This window comes from Borostomias antarcticus, assembly GCF_949987555.1.
Source record: "Borostomias antarcticus genome assembly, chromosome: 6".
NCBI classification, from domain to species: domain Eukaryota; kingdom Metazoa; phylum Chordata; class Actinopteri; order Stomiiformes; family Stomiidae; genus Borostomias; species Borostomias antarcticus.
Window position 1 is genome coordinate 30,461,920 of NC_140239.1, and position 19,621 is coordinate 30,481,540.

Here is a 19,621-nt window from a genome sequence, read left to right on the forward strand (position 1 = left end):
TACGTATTTAATTAAGATAATGTTTCCGTTGTGGATTGTTGAAGTTTCTGGTCTCTTCCCTGTTTTTCAGCACATACTGTAGTAAAAAGTTGTTGTTGTTGTTATTTCATATCAGGACAATCACAGCAGGAGAGATCAAGCCATCAAGCTGGAGAAGAGGAAGAAACAACAGGAAGAGGAGGAGTCTAAACGACCGCGGGGCGAGAACGGGAAGATAAGTATGTGATGCTGGAGTACCGGCGCTGTAGCAACGCACGCACATCAAACAAAGTGTGACAGGTGCTCGACAAAAATGAATAAACTAAGGACATACAGTAGAGAATGTCCACACACTGTATATAGCCCCCATGGTGAGGTTCTTTGTTTTTTTTGTTACTTAAATCTTCATTGAATCCCACAGTGAGTTTTAATAAATAGGGCACAACATTGCGGCCAAAATGGTCTTCTTCAGGTGCAAGCATCACTGTGGGAGCTGCATACAGTGTGCGGACATTCTCTCTGTCTTTAGGTGCACCAGCACTCCCTGTACCGATAACGCAGTAGCATTTCTGGCGTGATAGCAGGCACCGACGATGACAGTCCATCCCTGTCCAGGGAATACAGTACATCTGGACTGGAGTTGTGGTTGTGATACTACCTGCATCTGTAGGCTTTTGGAGAAAGATCCATCCATCCATCCATCTTCATCCGCTTATCCGGGGTCGGGTCGCGGAGGCAGCAGTTCCAGCAGGGGGCCCCAGACATCCCTTTCCCTAGCAGCATCAACCAGCTCTGCCTGGGGAATCTTTAGCCGCTCACAGGCCAGTGCGGAGATGTAGTCCCGCCACCTAGTCCTGGGTCTACCCCGCGGCCTCCTCCCAGCCGGACACGCCTGGAACACCTCCCTAGGGAGGCGCCCAGGAGGCATCCTCACTAGATGCCCGAACCACCTCAACTGGCTCCTTTCGACGCAAAGGAGCAGCGGCTCTACTCCGAGTCTCTCCCGGATGACTGAACTTCTCACCCGATCTCTCAGGGAGACCCCAGCCACCCTCCGGAGAAAACTAATTTTGGCCGCTTGTATCCGTGATCTTGTTCTTTCGGTCATGACCCATCCTTCATGACCATAGGTGAGGGTGGGGACGAAGATAGACTAGATAGATTTGCCTTTTGGCTCAACTCTCTTTTCGTCACAACAGTGCGGTAAAGCGACTGCAGAACCGCACCAGCTAATCCGATTCTCCGGCCAAACTCCCTCTCCATGGTTCCCTCACTCGTGAACAAGACCCCAGATACTTGAACTCCTTCACTTGGGGTAAGGACTCATTTCCTACTCGGAGCGGACAGACCACCGGTTTCCTGCTGAGAACCATGGCCTCAGATTTAGAAGTGCTGATTCTCATCCCAGCCGCTTCACACTCAGTTGCGAACCTATCCAGAGAGTGCTGGAGGTTGCAGGCAGATGATGCCATCAGGACCACATCATCTGCAAATAGCAGCGACGCGATCCCCAGCTCACCGAACTGCAAACCCACCTCTCCACGGCTTCGATATCCTGTCCATGAAAATCACAAACAGGATTGGTGACAAAGCGCAGCCCTGGCAGAGGCCAACCCCCACTGGAAAGGAAGACGACTTACTGCCGAGGACGCGGACACAGCTCTCACTCTGGGTGTACAGGGATTGGATCGCCCTAAGTAGGGACCCACTCACCCCATACTCCCGCATAACCCTCTACAAGAACTCTCAAGGAACCTGGACATAAGCCTTCTCCAAGTCCACAAAACACATGTAGACAGGTTGGGCAAACTCCCAAGCCCCCTCCAAGATCCTTGCGAGAGTGAAGAGCTGGTCGGTGGTTCCACGACCAGGGCGAAATCCACATTGTTCCTCTTCGATCTGAGGTTTGACTATCGGCCGGACCCTCCTTTCCAGCACCTTAGAGTACACTTTCCCTGGGAGGCTGAGTAATGTGATGCCTCTATAAATGGCACACACCCTCTGGTCCCCTTTTTTGAATATTGGGACCACCACCCCAGTCTGCCACTCCTTTGGCACTGACCCGGACTTCCACGCAATGTTAAAGAGGCGTGTCAACCAAGACAGCCCCTCAACACCCAGCACCTTCAGCATTTCTGGACGGATCTCATCAGTCCCTGGGGCTCTGCCACTGTGGAGTTGTTTGACTACCTCAGTGACCTCCTGCAGGGAAATTGACGACCCCCCATCATCTTCCGGCTCTGCCTCGATCGTAGAGGGTGGATTTGTCGGGCTCAGGAGTTCCTCAAAGTGCTCCTTCCAACGCTCAACAACCTCCTCAGTTGAGGTCAGCAGTATACCTTCCTTGCTGTATATAGCTTGGATGGTCCCCCGCTTTCCCTTCCTGAGGTGTCTGATGGTCTTCCAGAAACACTTTGGTGCCGACCGAAAGTCCTTCTCCATGCTTTCCCTTGGTCACTGTCGAAGCCGCAGACCTCCGGGCCAGTCGATACCCTGCAACTGCTTCTGGGGTCTCCCGGGCTAACGTCCCGGAAGGCCTCCTTCTTCAGTAGGACGGCTTCCCTGACCACCGCTGTCCACCACGGTGTCCGAGGGTTACCTTCCCTTGAGGTACCTATGGCCCTCAGACCACAGCTCCCAGCCACAGTTTCAGCAATGGAGTCTTTGAACACCGACCACTCATGCTCGATGTCCGCAACCAGCCTTTGCCGCCCGGGTCCGGTCCGTAGGTGCCCCCCGCTTTCACCGCCGTCTAGTTGGCAGCGCATCCCCGACCCCGACAATTCCTCCCGCTGCATCTTTATGCTTTTGGAGAAAGATATTTTGTCAGTTTATTGACTTTGAGCCTTTTCTCTCTGTGTCTCTCTCTCTCTCCATCACACATACACACACACACACACACACACACACACACACACACACACATACACACATACACTTTGCCCCCCACCCCCCCCCCCCCCCAGTCCGTAAAGCCCCCCCAGTGCAGGAGGAGGGCTGCATCATCGACCACCTACTGGCTGACATCAAGAAGGGCTACCCGCTGAGAAAGACCCGCCCCCGACCGGACAAGGGCAGCCTGCCCCCTGCTGCCAAGAACAGGGATAGCAGCCAACCTGCTGAGAACCAGACACACTCTTCTGCAGAACATCACAGGAAGCTAGAGAAATCGTCCGCCGTGTATTCCACAGACGGGGATGAAACATTGGCCTCATCCAGTGAACAGAGACAGACAGTGGTCTCCGCAGAGGCAGGGGAATCTGCGGCAGTCCTCTCCACAGAACACGCACCTGAATCGGGCTCGCCAGAGACGGTCAGCCGGTCAGACCTCCACACCCCCGGTACGTCCACCCCAGAGGACCAGGGCAGTGCTGGCGATCACACCCAGAGAGGAGACCTTGATCCTGGGTTAGATTCCTCCCTCCAGCACCTGGCTGGGGACGGATCTCCAGAAAGAGGACAAACGACCAAACAAAGGAAGGATACAAAACCAAATGGCAAAGGTAATGGCGATTTAATATCCATAGAAATAGAAACATGGAGCCCAATATGTGAGAGCATATGAGTTATTTTGAAGGTCGGTCAACTAAAAAGCGTGGTTTGTTATTAGTATGAACTGTAAAAATGCACGTACATCACTTACTTAATACAGTACCTTTTGTATTCCACATAGCGTTGCAGCTAACTTTGCAGCGAACGTTGGCCGCAGTTCAGTTACTGAAGCAGGGCGTTTCTCCCATGGAGACGATGAACGACGATGATGAATGATGATGAATTTGATTTTGTAACGAGTCGAATCCAGAAAAAAATTTCTGAAATTGGTTGACAATTTCATCCAGGTTCATTTGTTTAGTAAACTAAACTCCCACATAACATGATCATTTAAGATGGACAGAATGAGGGGGAACAGAAGCACCTGCTTGTTCAGGTGAACAGGTGAGGATGGAGATCAGGTGCTTCCATGTCCTTCATCACATCCTCTGCCTCGCACCTGTTACTGAGACTGTCCAGGTGTGCAAGAAACTCCATCTACAAGATGGATGCCATGAAATCAAAGTCTTCTCATGAATTAGCTCATGTGGGCTGTCAAAAATGAGTTGCATGTCACAACGAAAGGTGCAAACAAATCTGTGTATCTTTTCTCTCCGATTTCCGAAAAGCAGAGATGGGCGCTGACAAAAGCGGCACTAAACCTCATAAGGGGTGTGTAGCACAATGAGGTATGTTCCTAGCTCAGCCAATCAGATGACTGGTATGGGTCTGCCTGGAAATTACGGTTTCTGTTCAACCGGCTGGTATGTTCTGCCTGTGTGTGACGCTTACGAGGTGCTTTCCATGGGGTTTGTCAGCGTGTGTGTGTCGTCCGTCATCCACATCTGCTGTATGTTGCGGCTGAGTTGAGATGTGTGTGGGCTCGCCAAACCCTGGTCCCCCCCCCCCCCCCTACCCTCCCAGGCTCAGTGACCTGGGGCCTCATTTATCCGTGTGGATACACTCTTTTATCATATATATCTCACAATATTTCCCATCGAGTTTTGTCATGATACATCACATTATTTGCGGAGAAAAGCAAGTACAAAAATCAGGTGTAAATGAAAAAGGGTGTATCCACAATGATAAATGAGGCCCCTGAGCTTTACGCAGGAAGATGTGAAGCTCTTCTCTAATGGTAGGCGGAATCTGTGGCGGCCCACTGAACGCTGCAAGACCCCTGTCCGACTCTGCCTGATCCCCCTACCAACAACCCCCAACTAGATTCAATTAACTATTATTCTGTGGTTGCTGCCAGTCGGAGGAACCAGAACCCAAGCATTTTACTTCCTTATACAGGTGCATCTAAAAAAAAAAAAAAAGGAGTCTCATGGAAAAGTTCATTATTTCTTGTATTTAATTCAAAAAGTCAAACTTTCATATACTGTATTCTAGATTCATTACACATGAAGTGAAATATTTCAAGCCTTTTTTGTTTTAATCTTGATTACAGTTTACAGCTCATGAAAATCAAATATCCAGTATCTCAAAACATGACTTTGATAGCGGCCTTCAGCTCATCTGCATTGTTGGGTCTGGTGTCTCTCATCTTCTGCTTGACAATGACCCCTAGGTTCTCTATGGGGTTCAGGTCAGGCGAGTTGGCTGGCCAATCAAGCATAGTAATACCATGGTCATTAAATTTACTTTTTTCTATACTGCCATTTTGGTCAGGTGTTACTTGAAAAAGAGTTATCTGATCTCAAGCTTCTTTACCTGGTTAAATAAAGTTTAAATTAATAAAACCAGTTACTAGTAGTTTTGGCACTGTGGGCAGGTGCCAAGTCCTGATGAAAATGAAAACAGCATCTCCATAAAGCTTGTCAGCAGACAGAAGCATGAAGTGCTCTAAAATCTCCTGGTAGTCAGCTGCGTTGACTCTGGGCCTGACAATTTGGTCAGAGCAAATTACTCCCTCACACATGACATAGTGTACAATCTACCCAGTAAACAATGTTATATTAGGCCAGATGTACAGTTAACCTTCCACCCTAGCCTACAGTAATAATCAAGAGATTGTTTTCTAGTGTGTCCTGAAAGCTAGGCCACATAGCATGTCACATCCCTGTCTTGTCTCGTAATGATGACATCACTGCTTTGTTACCTGCTGGGTCTGGTCTGCTTTTTACTTTTCAAACAGCTTTACTAAAAATCCCACAGCAATCCTAAAGCTACAGCCTTTCACTTGTGCCATTAAGTGTCCAGTCTTGGAGCTGCATTTGTGAGCTATGATGGATCAAATATAAGGTTATATTTCAGAATATAAGGTTATATTTCAGTGTAAAGGCAACAGCGCTGATTCTATTCTGTTCTTTTTTTCAGGGAGACGCAGGAGATACAAGAGGCTGGAGACAAAAGGAAATCATGAGCTTTGTCTTAAACAATAAAATATCACATTAACACCGTACTTACAATACAAATCAGTAACAAACCGTCTTGGACTACAGGGGCTGCTTCAGTAGGATTAGGCCTACCTAGCAATAATGGGAATAGGCTAATGTTTATTTTTCAAAATGGTGAGCCAACTTTGTTTTACATGAGCTCTCTGTGCTTTCTTGATGAATGATTTTAATTTTTCCAAGGGCAGGGTTGTGGTCAATTCCACTTAAATTAAATTATTAAAAAATAAATATATTAAATTATCTGAAAGCACTTACATTTTAATCTACGGTCAAAGTTTTTATGTTTTAGTATTTCTTGAATGTGGCATGTCAGGGTGATTTAATTTGCCAAGTTATATGTTGAAAAACTATTTCAATGCACTTGCTGATTTGACAGAAGCAAAATGACATTGGTCCCATATCCCCGGTTAGAAGAATAGGCCCATGTCATGACACTGACTATGTAAGGAGTTAATAGCAATAATTTCTAATAGGATGTTTCAGTTGGATATAGGGACAAACATACTGTTCATGTTGATAATGCCCTTATCATTTCAGGTTGAATAGTCTCTTTCAAGTGCCATTACTCAGTAGACCTACCAAGACTTTAATTAGTTAAAATTAATTTGTGACCCAATGACAATCCACTTTGTCTATGTGTTTCACACTATGGGCTAGAGTTGGATAGTGCACACTGAAATCACAGTTTTCTTAACAGAATGCTTTGCAATTGTAATGTAATGATGTATTTTAATGCTGGGAAAATTTAGGCTACTAAAAATACAGAAACTCACTTTAAATTGTGATCCATGTTTATGTTTTTTCAGACACTATAGTTTAGGCCTATACAACACTAGAGTTGGACACTGGGCATCGGAAAGAACACTGGTTTGTTCCCTAGATAAAAAGCTTTTCTTTTTATTCAAGCACAACTGTTTCACATGGTGTTGAGAATTATCAGACTGAAAAAGTGTATTAGCTACAAAGATTTAGGCTACTCAAACGAATAAAATATTGCATTCCATGTATTTCTCTTAGTCATTCCTTTGACAGTATGGTTAGTTTTGTGTTGGTCACCTACGGTAACACGTTGGTCATTAGTGCCAGTGGGAACGTCTACCTGTCTATCAATCTTAGGGCTGGGTTTAAAAAATCGATTCATCGATTCTGAATCAAATGATTCAGAATCGATTCACGAATCCCAAAATCGATCTGTTATTTATTGAATGAATGAATAAATGAAGGTATGAATAGTTCATTAATTCATTCAATGATTCATTCATTCATTCATTTTTGAAAATCAGTATTGATACCCAGCCCTAGTATTGATGTGTTGCATAACTTGGCTGTCATGTAATTAAGGTCATGTAATTACAGCTAAAAACTGGTTTTAGTAACACTAACCGAATCGATATCGAATCGTGATAATCGATTCTGAACCTTGTGAATCGGAATCGAATCGAATCTTGAAATTCGTCTCGATACCCAGCCCTAATCAATCTATCTATGATATATCACTGATTTGATCTGTGACCCATTCAGCAAACTGTGTGGCTGTGCATGTAGGCTAAAGAGACAGGGGCAGATAAATTGACTACACTTACCATTACAGTGAGGCGGAGCGATACGTAACTAGCCGGCACTATTTTCTTTTTGAGTCTATTGTGTTTATAAGTGAGTTTTCTTAAAATGCTAGCCATTACGGTTCGATTGCGCTAGCATTAACATGCCGTCGACGCCCAAAAGAGAGACAGTAAGGAATCACCTGAAAATGTTCTCCGTCAATCAACAACATTATGGGTAAGTCGTGAAAGACTATGTCCAAAATTAGGCTACTGCTTTTTGCTTCAGGAGACTGTTTTGTCAGCGTGCCTATATTTCATTTTCTCACATCAACTACGGGTTCTACTGGGAGGCAGAAGAACAGTCAAAATACTGTCCCTGATTGGCCCGGTCAAAACACAATCGAGGCAGGGGGTATAAGACTGATCTGCGGAGTGAAACCGATGAGCTCGCGAGATCAGGATGGTCTCACGAGACTAGTATTTGGCACCACCGGTGTTATGCTTGAATCCCCCCTCGACTCATACGCTTCCCCTACCGAGGGTCGCTTTAACTGCGCTCACTGGGGTGAACATGTCCAGCAAGAAGAATTCAAACACTGGAGTGAAGCGATTCCGAAACGAGTCGGGAAATAAAGTGACCGTTGTTCTTGGGGCGCAATGGGGAGACGAAGGAAAGGGAAAAGTGGTCGACTTGTTAGCGACAGAATCTGACATTATTTGCAGATTAGCAGACCTAAACAATGTGTTATTGACTGCTCAAGGTATCACTGTGTGCACGTAGTCCATAACAAGCACGACACGAAGCGTCCTTCTCACCCGACATGCAAGCTGCACGGTGGGCCCCCTGTGTTTGACAGGGGCCCGTTACCTTTTTCAAACGCTTCACAGCAGGTGATCAGCCTAAATGTATAAAAGTGGAGCTCCGAACGCATCGATGAAGAAGTAACCAACTGAACTTTGATTAATTCAATGAGGATGAATGAGCCGTCCACATAAGGGAACAAGTGACCTGACCTCGCATGTCAGACTGTTTGGGTTCCCTGGTTGTCACAGTAGCATTTATATTACATTACATTACAGTCATTTAGAAGACGCTTTTATCCAAAGCGACTAACAATAATTGCATTTAACGTAGGAAGAGCCACTGTACTACTACTCACCAGAACTCACAAGTGCATCTCCTTTCTAAAACAAGTGACTAAGAGCATAATCTAGTGCTGAAGGCAAAGTGGAAGAATAGCAATCTCAAATACAATAGGTGCTGAAGAGGGTGGATTGTTGTAGTACCCGTACCTTACCCGTGCATCACCCTACACTATCTTTCCTTATCTTCAGAAGGCAAACCGTCTAATCTGGTCTGCTTGCTTGCTTGCTTGCTTGTTTGTTTGCTTTCTTTCTTTCTCTCTCTCTCTCTCTTTCTTTCTTTCTTTCTTTCTTTCTTTCTCTCTCTCTCTCTCTCTCTCTCTCTCTCTCTCTCTCTCTCTTTCTTTCTTTCTTTCTTTCTTTCTTTCTTTCTTTCTTTCTTTCTTTCTTTCTTTCTTTCTTTCTTTCTTTCTTTCTTTCTTTCTTTCTTTCTTTCTTTCTTTCACCACAACAAACAAGGTCCTCATTGAGAATGATACAAGATAACTAAGCAAATGATGGATGATTAGCCTCAACAGGAATATGCCATGATAGTCTTCAGTTAACCTCATTGATAGTGCCAGGCAAGATGGCTGTGGTCGACCCTCGTGCCTAAATTGGAATGTAACCTGATTGTATCTTTTTTAGTCATGTGACCTTTCAGATGAGCCTGTTAGAGTAATGTAATCAAGCAGGCATGTGGGGAAAAGGATCAGCTGCAACCTACCAAAACAACGGCCATCATTTCTATGGGATATGTCAAATTCAAAAGGGATGAGTAAAAACATGTTCTGTCTAAAACCTGCTTATAGAGCTGAGGACTGGTGCTCTCAGAAAAGGACCAGCTGCATCAAATAGTTGAGCTCACGGATCATCTACAAAACAAAACTAACCAAAACAAACTTTTATTCAGTACTCACTGATATTCCATCAGCACAGTGTCTCACCGAATACAAGTTTGTTTTTTCGTTTTTTAAAGATGATCAATGAGCTCCAGTACTCTAGTATTTGGTCCATTAGGTTTTGCTATTTCAACGAGCTCTTGGTGTGTTTCTCAGCTCATGGCCTCTTTTTTATTTTTATTTCTCAGCTCATGGCCTCTTTTTTCTTTTTCTTTTTAAAAGAGGCTCATGGCCTTTTTTATTTTTTATTTTTTTAATAATTATTTATTATTATTATTATTATTATTATTATTTTTAACCAGGCAAGCATTTAAGAACAAGTTCTTATTCACAAAGGCGGCCTGACACAAAGCAGAAGCCTCTTGAGGGAAGGGGGTTAGGGGTCAGAGCTCTCTGTTCTCAGGCCCGTGATGGTGCGTACGCTGACGCCGCCTCCCGGAACTTTCCGCCAGCTGATGAACCCTCCCCCTCGGCCAGAGGAATAAAGACCGCTCACATTCCTGGGGGAGCATGGCTACATGAAGGGCAGACCCCCTTCTCTCTACCACCCCTCACCCCTCACCCCCTACATAGTCCAGGCTGGATAAAGGTTCAGAGTGGTGGGGGGGTGGAGGCAGGGTGGGGGGGTGGAGGGGGCGTGACCCTAGCCTGTCCCTGTAGCTGCTGCTAAAGTAGGTCACGCTGGTAAGTGTGCAGACTGCCGTGTGGTCTGATGTGGCTAGACCCATATCCCTAGGCTCTGCTCTGGTATGAGACCAGCCTACCCTGGGAATCTGTGTGTGTGTGTGTGTGTGTGTGTGTGTTTCACCCTGTGCATGTGGCTGAAAGGGATTAATATACAGTCATCAAGGCTCATGATTTACTGTATGTCAACATGGTCATCATCACACCTAACAATGACATAGCATTCATTATAATGTCTTATTAATGTCTTATAATGCTAAACTACCACCACAGTTGGTCAAAGATTTGTTTAAGCTTTCATCAATCGCATGTTTGACTGTTCTTGAGCCTCAATGATACATTTAGTCTGTGAAGGGCAGAGGCTGACCATCCTCATATTTACAAACAATGATTTTATTGATTATTATTTATTATTTAATAATAATAATAATTAGTATTATTATTATTATTATTAATGCCTTTTTTCAACACAGCATTGCCAGCAAATACACATCCATAAAACAAAAAGAAAACAAAAATAACAAATGACTTGTTTTAAAGTAGAGAGGCCTGATTAACATAACAAAATCAACATATTCAGAGTTGAATAACAATCAATGAAGCAGTCAGTCTAAGTACAGAGAGATGTCCCAGCGGTGACGTATATCTACAGGTACAATACCAAGGACTATGTAACGTGGGTCTGAAGGGACTGGGACATGAGTAATATCACAAACTGTCTTAAGTATCAGACCAAAAACATTCTATTTTAGGACAATGCCAAAATACTGTCTATGTGCCAGACTATGCGCCTGTTCAATGACAACTAAATGTCACAGTCAGCAATGGCTTCCAGTGCACAGTAGCCATTGACAGTAACTTGTCTTCTAGTCACAGTCAATAATCACTAACACTACCTTCTAAATGTATTACCTGCCATAAGACCTCAACGTATAATACTTTTTAAATATCTATGTCAAATTTTGACTTAGTGGCAATAATACAGTAGATTCAACCAGCTGTTCTCCAAATTAGAATCTCAGCTTTGAAATTGAGATCAGGTTCTTGTCTTCCTGGTTGGTGTGTCCATAGGGGGGTAACAACGCTGGACACACGGTGGTGGTGGATGGGAAGGAATATGACTTCCATCTTCTCCCCAGCGGGATAATCAACTCCAAAGCTCTATCCCTGATTGGTGAGTACATTTCACAATGACTGCTGGGACTTCCTACTCATCATGTATCCTCCATTGTGAATAAACTGCACTTATATAGCGCTTTTATCCAAAGCGCTTTATAATGGCCTCTCATTCACCCGTTCTTCACACACACATTCACACACTAATGGCGGCAGCTGGCATGCAAGCCTGCTCATTGGGAGCAATTTGTGGTTCAGTGTCTTTGCTCAAGGACACTTAGATATGTGAACAGGAGGAGCCGGGAATCGAACCACCGACCCTGCAGTCATTGGACAACCCGCTCTACCTCTTGAAACACTTAATAATATATACACGGAAGATTAACAGTGCATTAAATAGCGTCGCAAGTCATCAACTAGCAAAGAGTGAGCTTTGTTATGGATGTCGTGTCAAAAGGTCAAAGGTTATGCTAGGTTTGAAGAAACTTCAAGGCAGGCTTATGAATCCTTTGAAGCATTGATGTAGACTTTTTGAAGGCCGTATGACACTTTTAATCAAATCAAACCAAACTTTATTTGTATAGCGCATTTCATACACAGAGGCAACACAATGCGCTTTACAGAGAACAAGGGAGGTGGGCATACGACCCACTCTCTACATATTCCAGAGGGAAGAAAAAAAAAAAACAGTTTCACCCGGGGGGTCAGAAAAGTGAGCAACATTTTACAATGAGCAAATATGCATCCATTTCATGATTTGTCACAATGCCACCTGTCTCATGACTCAGTTGCTGTTGAACCAATCAGATATGCTTTGGCTCCATAACCCTCCTCCCCCCTCTCCCCTGTGTCTGGAACACTCCTCCCCCCTCTCCCCTGTGTCTGGAACACTCCTCCCCCCTCTCCCCTGTGTCTGGAACACTCCTCCCCCCTCTGCCCTGTGTCTGGAACACTCCTCCCCCCTCTCCCCTGTGTCTGGAACACTCCTCCCCCCTCTCCCCTGTGTCTGGAACACTCCTCCCCCCTCTCCCCTGTGTGTGGAACACTCCTCCCCCCTCTCCCCTGTGTCTGGAACACTCCTCCCCCCTCTCCCCTGTGTCTGGAACACTCCTCCCCCCTCTCCCCTGTGTCTGGAACCCTCCTCCCCCCTCTCCCCTGTGTCTGGAACACTCCTCCCCCCTCTCCCCTGTGTGTGGAACACTCCTCCCCCCTCTCCCCTGTGTCTGGAACACTCCTCCCCCCTCTCCCCTGTGTGTGGAACACTCCTCCCCCCTCTCCCCTGTGTCTGGAACCCTCCTCCCCCTTCTCCCCTGTGTCTGGAACACTCCTCCCCATCTCCCCTGTGTCTGGAACCCTCCTCCCCCCTCTCCCCTGTGTGTGGAACACTCCTCCCCCCTCTCCCCTGTGTCTGGAACACTCCTCCCCCCTCTCCCCTGTGTCTGGAACACTCCTCCCCATCTCCCCTGTGTCTGGAACACTCCTCCCCCCTCTCCCCTGTGTCTGGAACACTCCTCCCCCCTCTCCCCTGTGTCTGGAACACTCCTCCCCCCTCTCCCCTGTGTCTGGAACACTCCTCCCCCCTCTCCCCTGTGTCTGGAACACTCCTCCCCCCTCTCCCCTGTGTCTGGGCAGGCAACGGAGTGGTCATCCACCTCCCTGGGCTGTTTGAAGAAGGAGATAAGAATGAAAAGAAAGGTCAGTGGGTCCGTGGAGTTTGTCAGTATTAACTTAAGAAATAGCTTAATTAGCACTCTTTTTTTTTTTTTTTTACTTTATAGATAAATGAAATACCGTGAGGAGTTATTCCGCTCAACTCTCTTCTGTTTCTTCTTCACAGGCCTTACAGACTGGCAGAAGCATCTGGTGATCTCAGACAGGGCGCACATCGGTAAAGTTCACCTCTAGCGGAAGTTAGACCAGAGGGCATCCCAGATAGCAAGCGGATGTGTAATGATTCTAGGCCATATATGGGCCGGAACTAAGCCACAAGGACCAGATCTGGCCTGTATATGGCCCAGATCCGCTTGCTATCTGGGATGTGTTTCAGATGGGGTCTGGTGACTGGTTAATGTCTCAGGATCACACGCTAGGACATTACGGAGGAATTCACTGAATTGTATTCATGTGTGGATGTGAAATAAGTCGTCTTCCTCTTGACAGTGTTCGACTTCCACCAGGCAGTAGACGGTTTGCAGGAGATGCAGAGACAGCAGGAAGGGAAGAAGTAAGGACAGGAAGTGCTGAAGCCCTCCGTTCTACCTGGAATTATTGAATACCTTTTGGTGGATACATATTTTCTGTCAGTGTTTCACTTTTAGGAGTTTTCCTAGCTAAGAGTCGTGGTTAGGAGAAACCCAGGGCGTACGGTAAATGGTAAATGGACTGCACTTATATAGCGCTTTTCCACCTTAGCGGCACTCAAAGCGCTTTACAATGGCCTCTCATTCACCCATTCACACACACACACACCAATGGCGGTAGCTGCCATGCAAGGTGCTAACCTGCTCATTGGGAGCAATTTGGGGTTAGGTGTCTTGCTCAAGGACACTCCGACATGTGGACAGTTGGAGCTGAGATTCGAACCACTGACCCTTCGGTACTGGTTTGCAGAGACGTTTACTGATCAAGTCTCCCTCATACAGCATCGGCACCACGAGGATAGGCATCGGGCCGACGTACTCCAGCAAGGCGTCACGCACGGGCCTGCGCATCTGTGACCTGCTGGCTCCAGCAAGGCGTCACGCACGGGCCTGCGCATCTGTGACCTGCTGGCCGACTTCAAAGACTTCTCTGCAAGGTGAGAGTCGACTCGAGTCGACGTTGCAGTTGAGAGAAAACCAAGAAGCTGTGAAAACAAAACAACATTTCGGCCATAGACGCCTTTATCAGGTGCGGTACCATCGTACCGTTCGTATCGCACCTGATGAAGGCCTCTGTGGCCGAAACGTTGTGCTGAGTACTACAATAAACTCATCTTGGGAGCTAATTTCAGTGTGGGGACCCCTTTCGTTTTCTATTTGTTTGGTCCAGCACCTGCACTACTCTGATATCAAATTCCTCCGGTATTTGAGAAATCAAGAAGCCCCAGCGATGGTCCTGGGCAAACGCAAGTGCTTCTGGGAAATGTGCATTCATGTTTCTACGGTGGGGGTGTTTGGTTGTAGGTTCAAGAATCTCGCTCAGCAGTACCAGTCCATGTTCCCCACTCTGGAGGTGGATGTTGACGGTCAGCTTGAAAAATTACAGGTGTGTGTGTGTGTGTGTGTGTGCGTGTGTGTGTGTCTGCATGGGTGTGGAATCCAGTACTGCCACTCTGACAACGTGTGAAAAGCTAATGTTGAGCTAGCTAGCTAGCTTGGGCTGCAAGGCGGCGCTGTTTCAGTCATCAGTGGAGTCAGAGTTTAAGAAGCGTACGCTGTGGGTTATTACCGTAGCTCTGCGGTATTACAGTGTTATATACAGTGTGCCCAGAGGTCACACCCATCCCTCGTTCCATGTTCCCATGTCCCAGGAGTACGCTGAGAGGATAAGACCCATGGTGAGAGATGCGGTCTATTTCATGTACGAGGCGATTAATGGACCCCCGAAGAACATCCTGGTGGAGGGGGCCAACGCTGCCCTGCTCGACATTGATTTTGGTAAGAGGAACTTATTAATCAACTGTTGTTAAACTCTCAAAGTCAGTGAATCAGACAAGTGTTTTATTTGAGCGTTTCTGCCCCCCTTCCCACCTCCCAGTGGAAACTCAACTACTCTATTTTGATAGTCACATCATTTACATAATTATGAATTATTCATTCATACCCTGCGCTGTAACTTTTATTCCTGTATTTTATTTTATCTGCATTTTGTTTTAAATATCCTTTTTTTTTGCATTTTGTTTTATATGACCTTTTATGTGTTTCTTGCACTTTGTCTTGATGCTTTTAATGTCTCATGTGAAGCACTTTGAATTGCTTGTTGTTATGTGCCCAAATAAACCAGCCTTGCCTGGCATCATCATTTCACTTTCAAAGGGAATCGTCATATCGTCATTTTCATACGGTTCATATTAACAGCGGTCTGAAAGAACAGGGCCTGCGGTCTCTCGGTGCGTAAACACGGCTCTCACGCCCTCAGATACGGTATCTCTCTCGTTCCCCAGGGACATACCCCTTCGTGACGTCATCAAACTGCACCGTGGGAGGCGTGTGAACATGGGGCAGGTGTACGGGGTGGTGAAGGGTGGGCATCCCCCCGGTGAACATGGGGCAGGTGTACGGGGGGGTGAAGGGGGGCCATCGGGGCCTTCCCCACCGAGCAGCTCAACGTGAGTCACGCGGGGAAACCCCTTTTTCTCTTTTCTCTTTTTCTCTTTTCAGACGGGGGTTTGATACCTTGCCGGGTTTCCCTCTTGTCATTTACTGCCCATCCTCACCATTCATTCATTCGTTCATTCATTCATTCATTCATTCATTCATTCATTCATTCATTCATTCATTAATTCATTCATTCATTCATTCATTAATTCGTTCATGCATTCGTTCGTTCATGCGTTCATTCATTCTCACATTCATTCATTTATTCATTCATTCATCCATCCATTCTCACATTCATAAATTCATAAATTCATTCATTCATTGTCAGTCGTGCATTCACTAACATGAAAGTATCCAGGACTTTACATAAAGAGCATGAACCTCAACAATCGCTGAGGTTTGTGACACAGGTCACATGCTTAGCCGTCATCAGAGACACGTTTAGGGGCTGGGTCAGGGGTCAGAGGTCAGGGCGGTCTCAGTGTTTTCCACAGGCCATTGGACGGTGCGTTCTTTTCACTGACTCTTCACTGGCACGCCTCTGTTTGAGAGGATGGGTGTCATTTGACCTCTAGGATGTTTTCCATGCATTTTCTGTGATCAGCTCAGAACCTGCAGTATCTCCACCAGGAAGCTGGTCTGAGACAGACGGCTAGAGCTTCATGTTTGGTTCATCCTTGCCTTTTACTGCAGTTGTCTTGCCCTTGAAAACGAGGTGATTCATCATCTCAAGGGGTTTATCCTTCGATAAAGTTCAATTCCTTTATTCTGTTTCAAAACGTTGGAGTCTGTATGATCCCGGTGAATTTGACCTTTGACCCCGGCTTGCCGTACCGTCGGCCGTTTTACTACTCTTCTGTTTCTAGGGTTGAAATTCTGGGAATATTCAAACTTTCAACGGGAATTAACAGGAATTTATGGGAATTAACTGGAATAAACTGGAAAACCGAATTTATTCCCGTTAATTCCCATAAATTTCCAGTTTATTCCCGTTAATTTACAATTCCTGTGGGGAATTTTGGCAAATTTTGGCAAAATTCCTGTTTGGGAATTAATTCCTGTTGGGAATTTTGCCAAGTTTGTGAATATTCCCTGAATTTTGCAACTCTAGTCGTTTCTACTAATCGCGGTTCAGGGATCGTCTCTCCTCTCATCCGTCCAGGAAGTGGGGGAGCTGCTCCAGACGCGGGGTCACGAGGTGGGCGTGACCACGGGCAGGAAGAGGCGCTGCGGTTGGCTGGACCTGGACATCCTGCGCTACGCCAACATGATCAATGGCTTCACTGCGTGAGCGGCCAAAAAGTCAAAGCCAACTTTATTTATACAGCACTGTTCACACAAACAAATGTAGCACACAGTGCTTTGTTGTAACTTCCTTGTTTTGTTGATAAATGTTTTTACCCAGGACCCACCTTTGTACAGCACTTTGGTCGACTGCTGTCGTTTTAAACGTGCTTTATAAACACATTTTCATTTCATTTGATAAAAAAACCACTGTTAAAATAGCAGATAAAAATGAGAGAATAATAAAACACAACATAAAACACGACAAATCATAAATGGTAAAAGAGAATAGAAAGTAAGAGAATAGAAAGTAAGTAAAAAATGTAAAGTGAGTATGTTAAAAAAAACTAATGAATATAGGTAGTGTATGGTGGTACTGTAGGGTGTCGTCCTCTCTGGGTCAGTCACAGCTCTGCTGAAGGTGAGCGTGTGTGTGTGTGTCTGTTCCTCTGTGTCAGGAGAGTGTGTGTCTGTTCCTCTGTGTCAGGAGAGTGTGTGTGTGTCTGTTCCTCTGTGTCAGGAGAGTGTGTGTGTGTCTGTTCCTCTGTGTCAGGAGAGCGTGTGTGTGTCTGTTCCTCTGTGTGTCAGGTGAGTGTGTGTCTGTTCCTCTGTGTGTCAGGTGAGTGTGTGTGTGTGTGTCTGTTCCTCTGTGTTAGGTGAGTGTGTGTCTGTTCCTGTGTCAGGAGAGCGTGTGTGTGTGTGTCTGTTCCTCTGTGTCAGGAGAGCGTGTGTGTGTGTGTCTGTTCCTCTGTGTCAGGTGAGCGTGTGTGTGTGTGTCTGTTCCTCTGTGTCAGGTGTGTGTGTGTGTGTGTCTGTTCCTCTGTGTCAGGAGAGCGTGTGTGTGTGTGTCTGTTCCTCTGTGTCAGGTGAGTGTGTGTGTGTGTCTGTTCCTCTGTGTCAGGAGAGCATGTGTGTGTGTGTGTGTCTGTTCCTCTGTGTCAGGAGAGCGTGTGTGTGTGTCTGTTCCTCTGTGTCAGGTGAGCGTGTGTGTGTGTCTGTTCCTCTGTGTCAGGTGAGCGTGTGTGTGTGTGTCTGTTCCTCTGTGTCAGGTGAGTGTGTGTGTGTGTCTGTTCCTCTGTGTCAGGAGAGCATGTGTGTGTGTGTCTGTTCCTCTGTGTCAGGAGAGCGTGTGTGTGTGTCTGTTCCTCTGTGTCAGGTGAGCGTGTGTGTGTGTCTGTTCCTCTGTGTCAGGTGAGCGTGTGTGTGTGTGTCTGTTCCTCTGTGTCAGGTGAGCGTGTGTGTGTGTCTGTTCCTCTGTGTCAGGTGAGCGTGTGTGTGTGTGTCTGTTCCTCTGTGTCAGGTGAGCGTGTGTGTGTGTCTGTTCCTCTGTGTCAGGAGAGCATGTGTGTGTGTGTGTCTGTTCCTCTGTGTCAGGTGAGCGTGTGTGTGTGTGTCTGTTCCTCTGTGTCAGGTGAGTGTGTGTGTGTGTCTGTTCCTCTGTGTCAGGTGAGCGTGTGTGTGTGTGTCTGTTCCTCTGTGTGAGGTGAGTGTGTGTGTGTGTGTGTGTGTCTGTTCCTCTGTGTCAGGAGAGTGTGTGTGTGTCTGTTCCTCTGTGTGAGGTGAGTGTGTGTGTGTGTGTGTGTGTGTGTCTGTTCCTCTGTGTCAGAAGGAGAGCACACACATCTCTGCTGTTACTGTGGAGATGCAGATGAAACTAATTTAGTCATCTTAGTCCCGCACACAGGAAAGGTGCTCAGAGGTATAAAAACCTGATTTACCGACATGGCATTGGCAAGATCAGGTGTTTCTTTGCTCTTGTTTTGGGGTGTATTGTGGGAAATTGTGTAATACTGCCACCTAGTGGATGATAAAAACAACTTCAATTCTGAGTGTAAATAAGTATATAACCTTGCTTCCAACCCCAGGTTTGCACTAACCAAGCTTGATATCCTCGATGTGCTGGATGAAATAAAAGTGGGTGTGGCTTACAAACTGAACGGCAAAAATATTCCTTATTTTCCAGGTAAGAAAACGTACAAAACGATCGTTTCCACGGAGGCAACTGGTTATGCTTCAGTTTTTCACAACTATTCTAATCTTGTATGTAGGATTGACTCTCACCAGCATCCAGGAAGTAATTACTGTTAACGTTGGCGAGATTTGACCTCATGTCATCTGAACGCCACCCTCAGCGAACATGGAGGTCCTGCAGAAGGTGGAGGTGGAATATGAGACGCTGCCCGGCTGGAGGAGTGATACCTCTGGATGCAGGAAGTGGGAGGAGCTTCCAGACGAGGCTCAGAGATACGGCCGTTTTGTGGAGCGTCAGGTCGGCGTGCCCGGTGAGTTCTCTCTGTAAGATGAGATGTTTGAAAGGCCTCGTTTTACAACCTGCAATTGCCAGGAATGAACACGGCACGTGATGAACTGATGACTGATCATGAATAATATGTTTTACATACTGTATGAATGCAATGTTATTCATACACAAACATAACGTTTTTTGTGTGCTTTTAAAGCCAGAATTTAGGACATACCTTCTCCTCCTATCCCTACCCCTTCCTACCCCCCCCCCCTCTATCCCCCTCCTCCCCCCCCTCTCTCTCTATCCCCCTCCTCCTTCCCCCCTCTCGCTCGCTCTCTCTCTCTCTCTCTCTCTCTCTCTCTCTCTCTCTCTCTCTCTCTCTCTCCAGTCAAGTGGGTTGGAGTTGGCAAGTCCAGGGACTCCATGATCCAGATGTTTTAGAACATCCCTCTCTTCCTCCCCTAGAGGGAGGATCAAGGTGCTCATGATTTAGATGATATTCTTTGATTTCCCC

General features: G+C 46.2%; 2 protein-coding genes across 5 annotated transcripts in view; both read left to right on the forward strand.

The window, feature by feature from the left end:
* Positions 1 to 6,880, forward strand: part of LOC311309939 (inverted formin-2-like) — a 29,141-nt gene extending 22,261 nt beyond the window's left edge. For 2 of the 4 annotated variants that reach the window (XM_084439296.1, XM_084439297.1), the window contains exons 20-22: positions 116 to 218; positions 2,946 to 3,482; positions 3,653 to 4,194. In XM_084439296.1, coding sequence (XP_084295422.1) covers positions 116 to 218; positions 2,946 to 3,482; positions 3,653 to 3,747 — 735 coding nt within the window. In that variant the 3' untranslated portion in view covers positions 3,748 to 4,194. Of the gene's footprint in view, positions 1 to 115; positions 219 to 2,945; positions 3,483 to 3,652; positions 4,200 to 5,832 lie in introns of those variants that run through there. The other 2 variants (XM_084439299.1, XM_084439298.1) reach the window with 2 other exon arrangements.
* A 1,147-nt stretch (positions 6,881 to 8,027) lies between these two features.
* Positions 8,028 to 19,161, forward strand: LOC311310629 (adenylosuccinate synthetase isozyme 1 B-like; the record flags this gene model as incomplete). The annotated part of the gene is made up of 12 exons (XM_084440139.1): positions 8,028 to 8,198; positions 11,236 to 11,338; positions 12,913 to 12,987; positions 13,118 to 13,168; positions 13,441 to 13,504; positions 14,012 to 14,077; positions 14,445 to 14,526; positions 14,792 to 14,918; positions 15,425 to 15,468; positions 16,741 to 16,865; positions 18,728 to 18,825; positions 18,995 to 19,161. The coding sequence occupies 12 exons, from the start codon at positions 8,028 to 8,030 to the stop codon at positions 19,159 to 19,161; spliced, it is 1,173 nt and encodes a 390-aa protein (XP_084296265.1).
* Between the last annotated feature and the right edge of the window lie 460 nt (positions 19,162 to 19,621).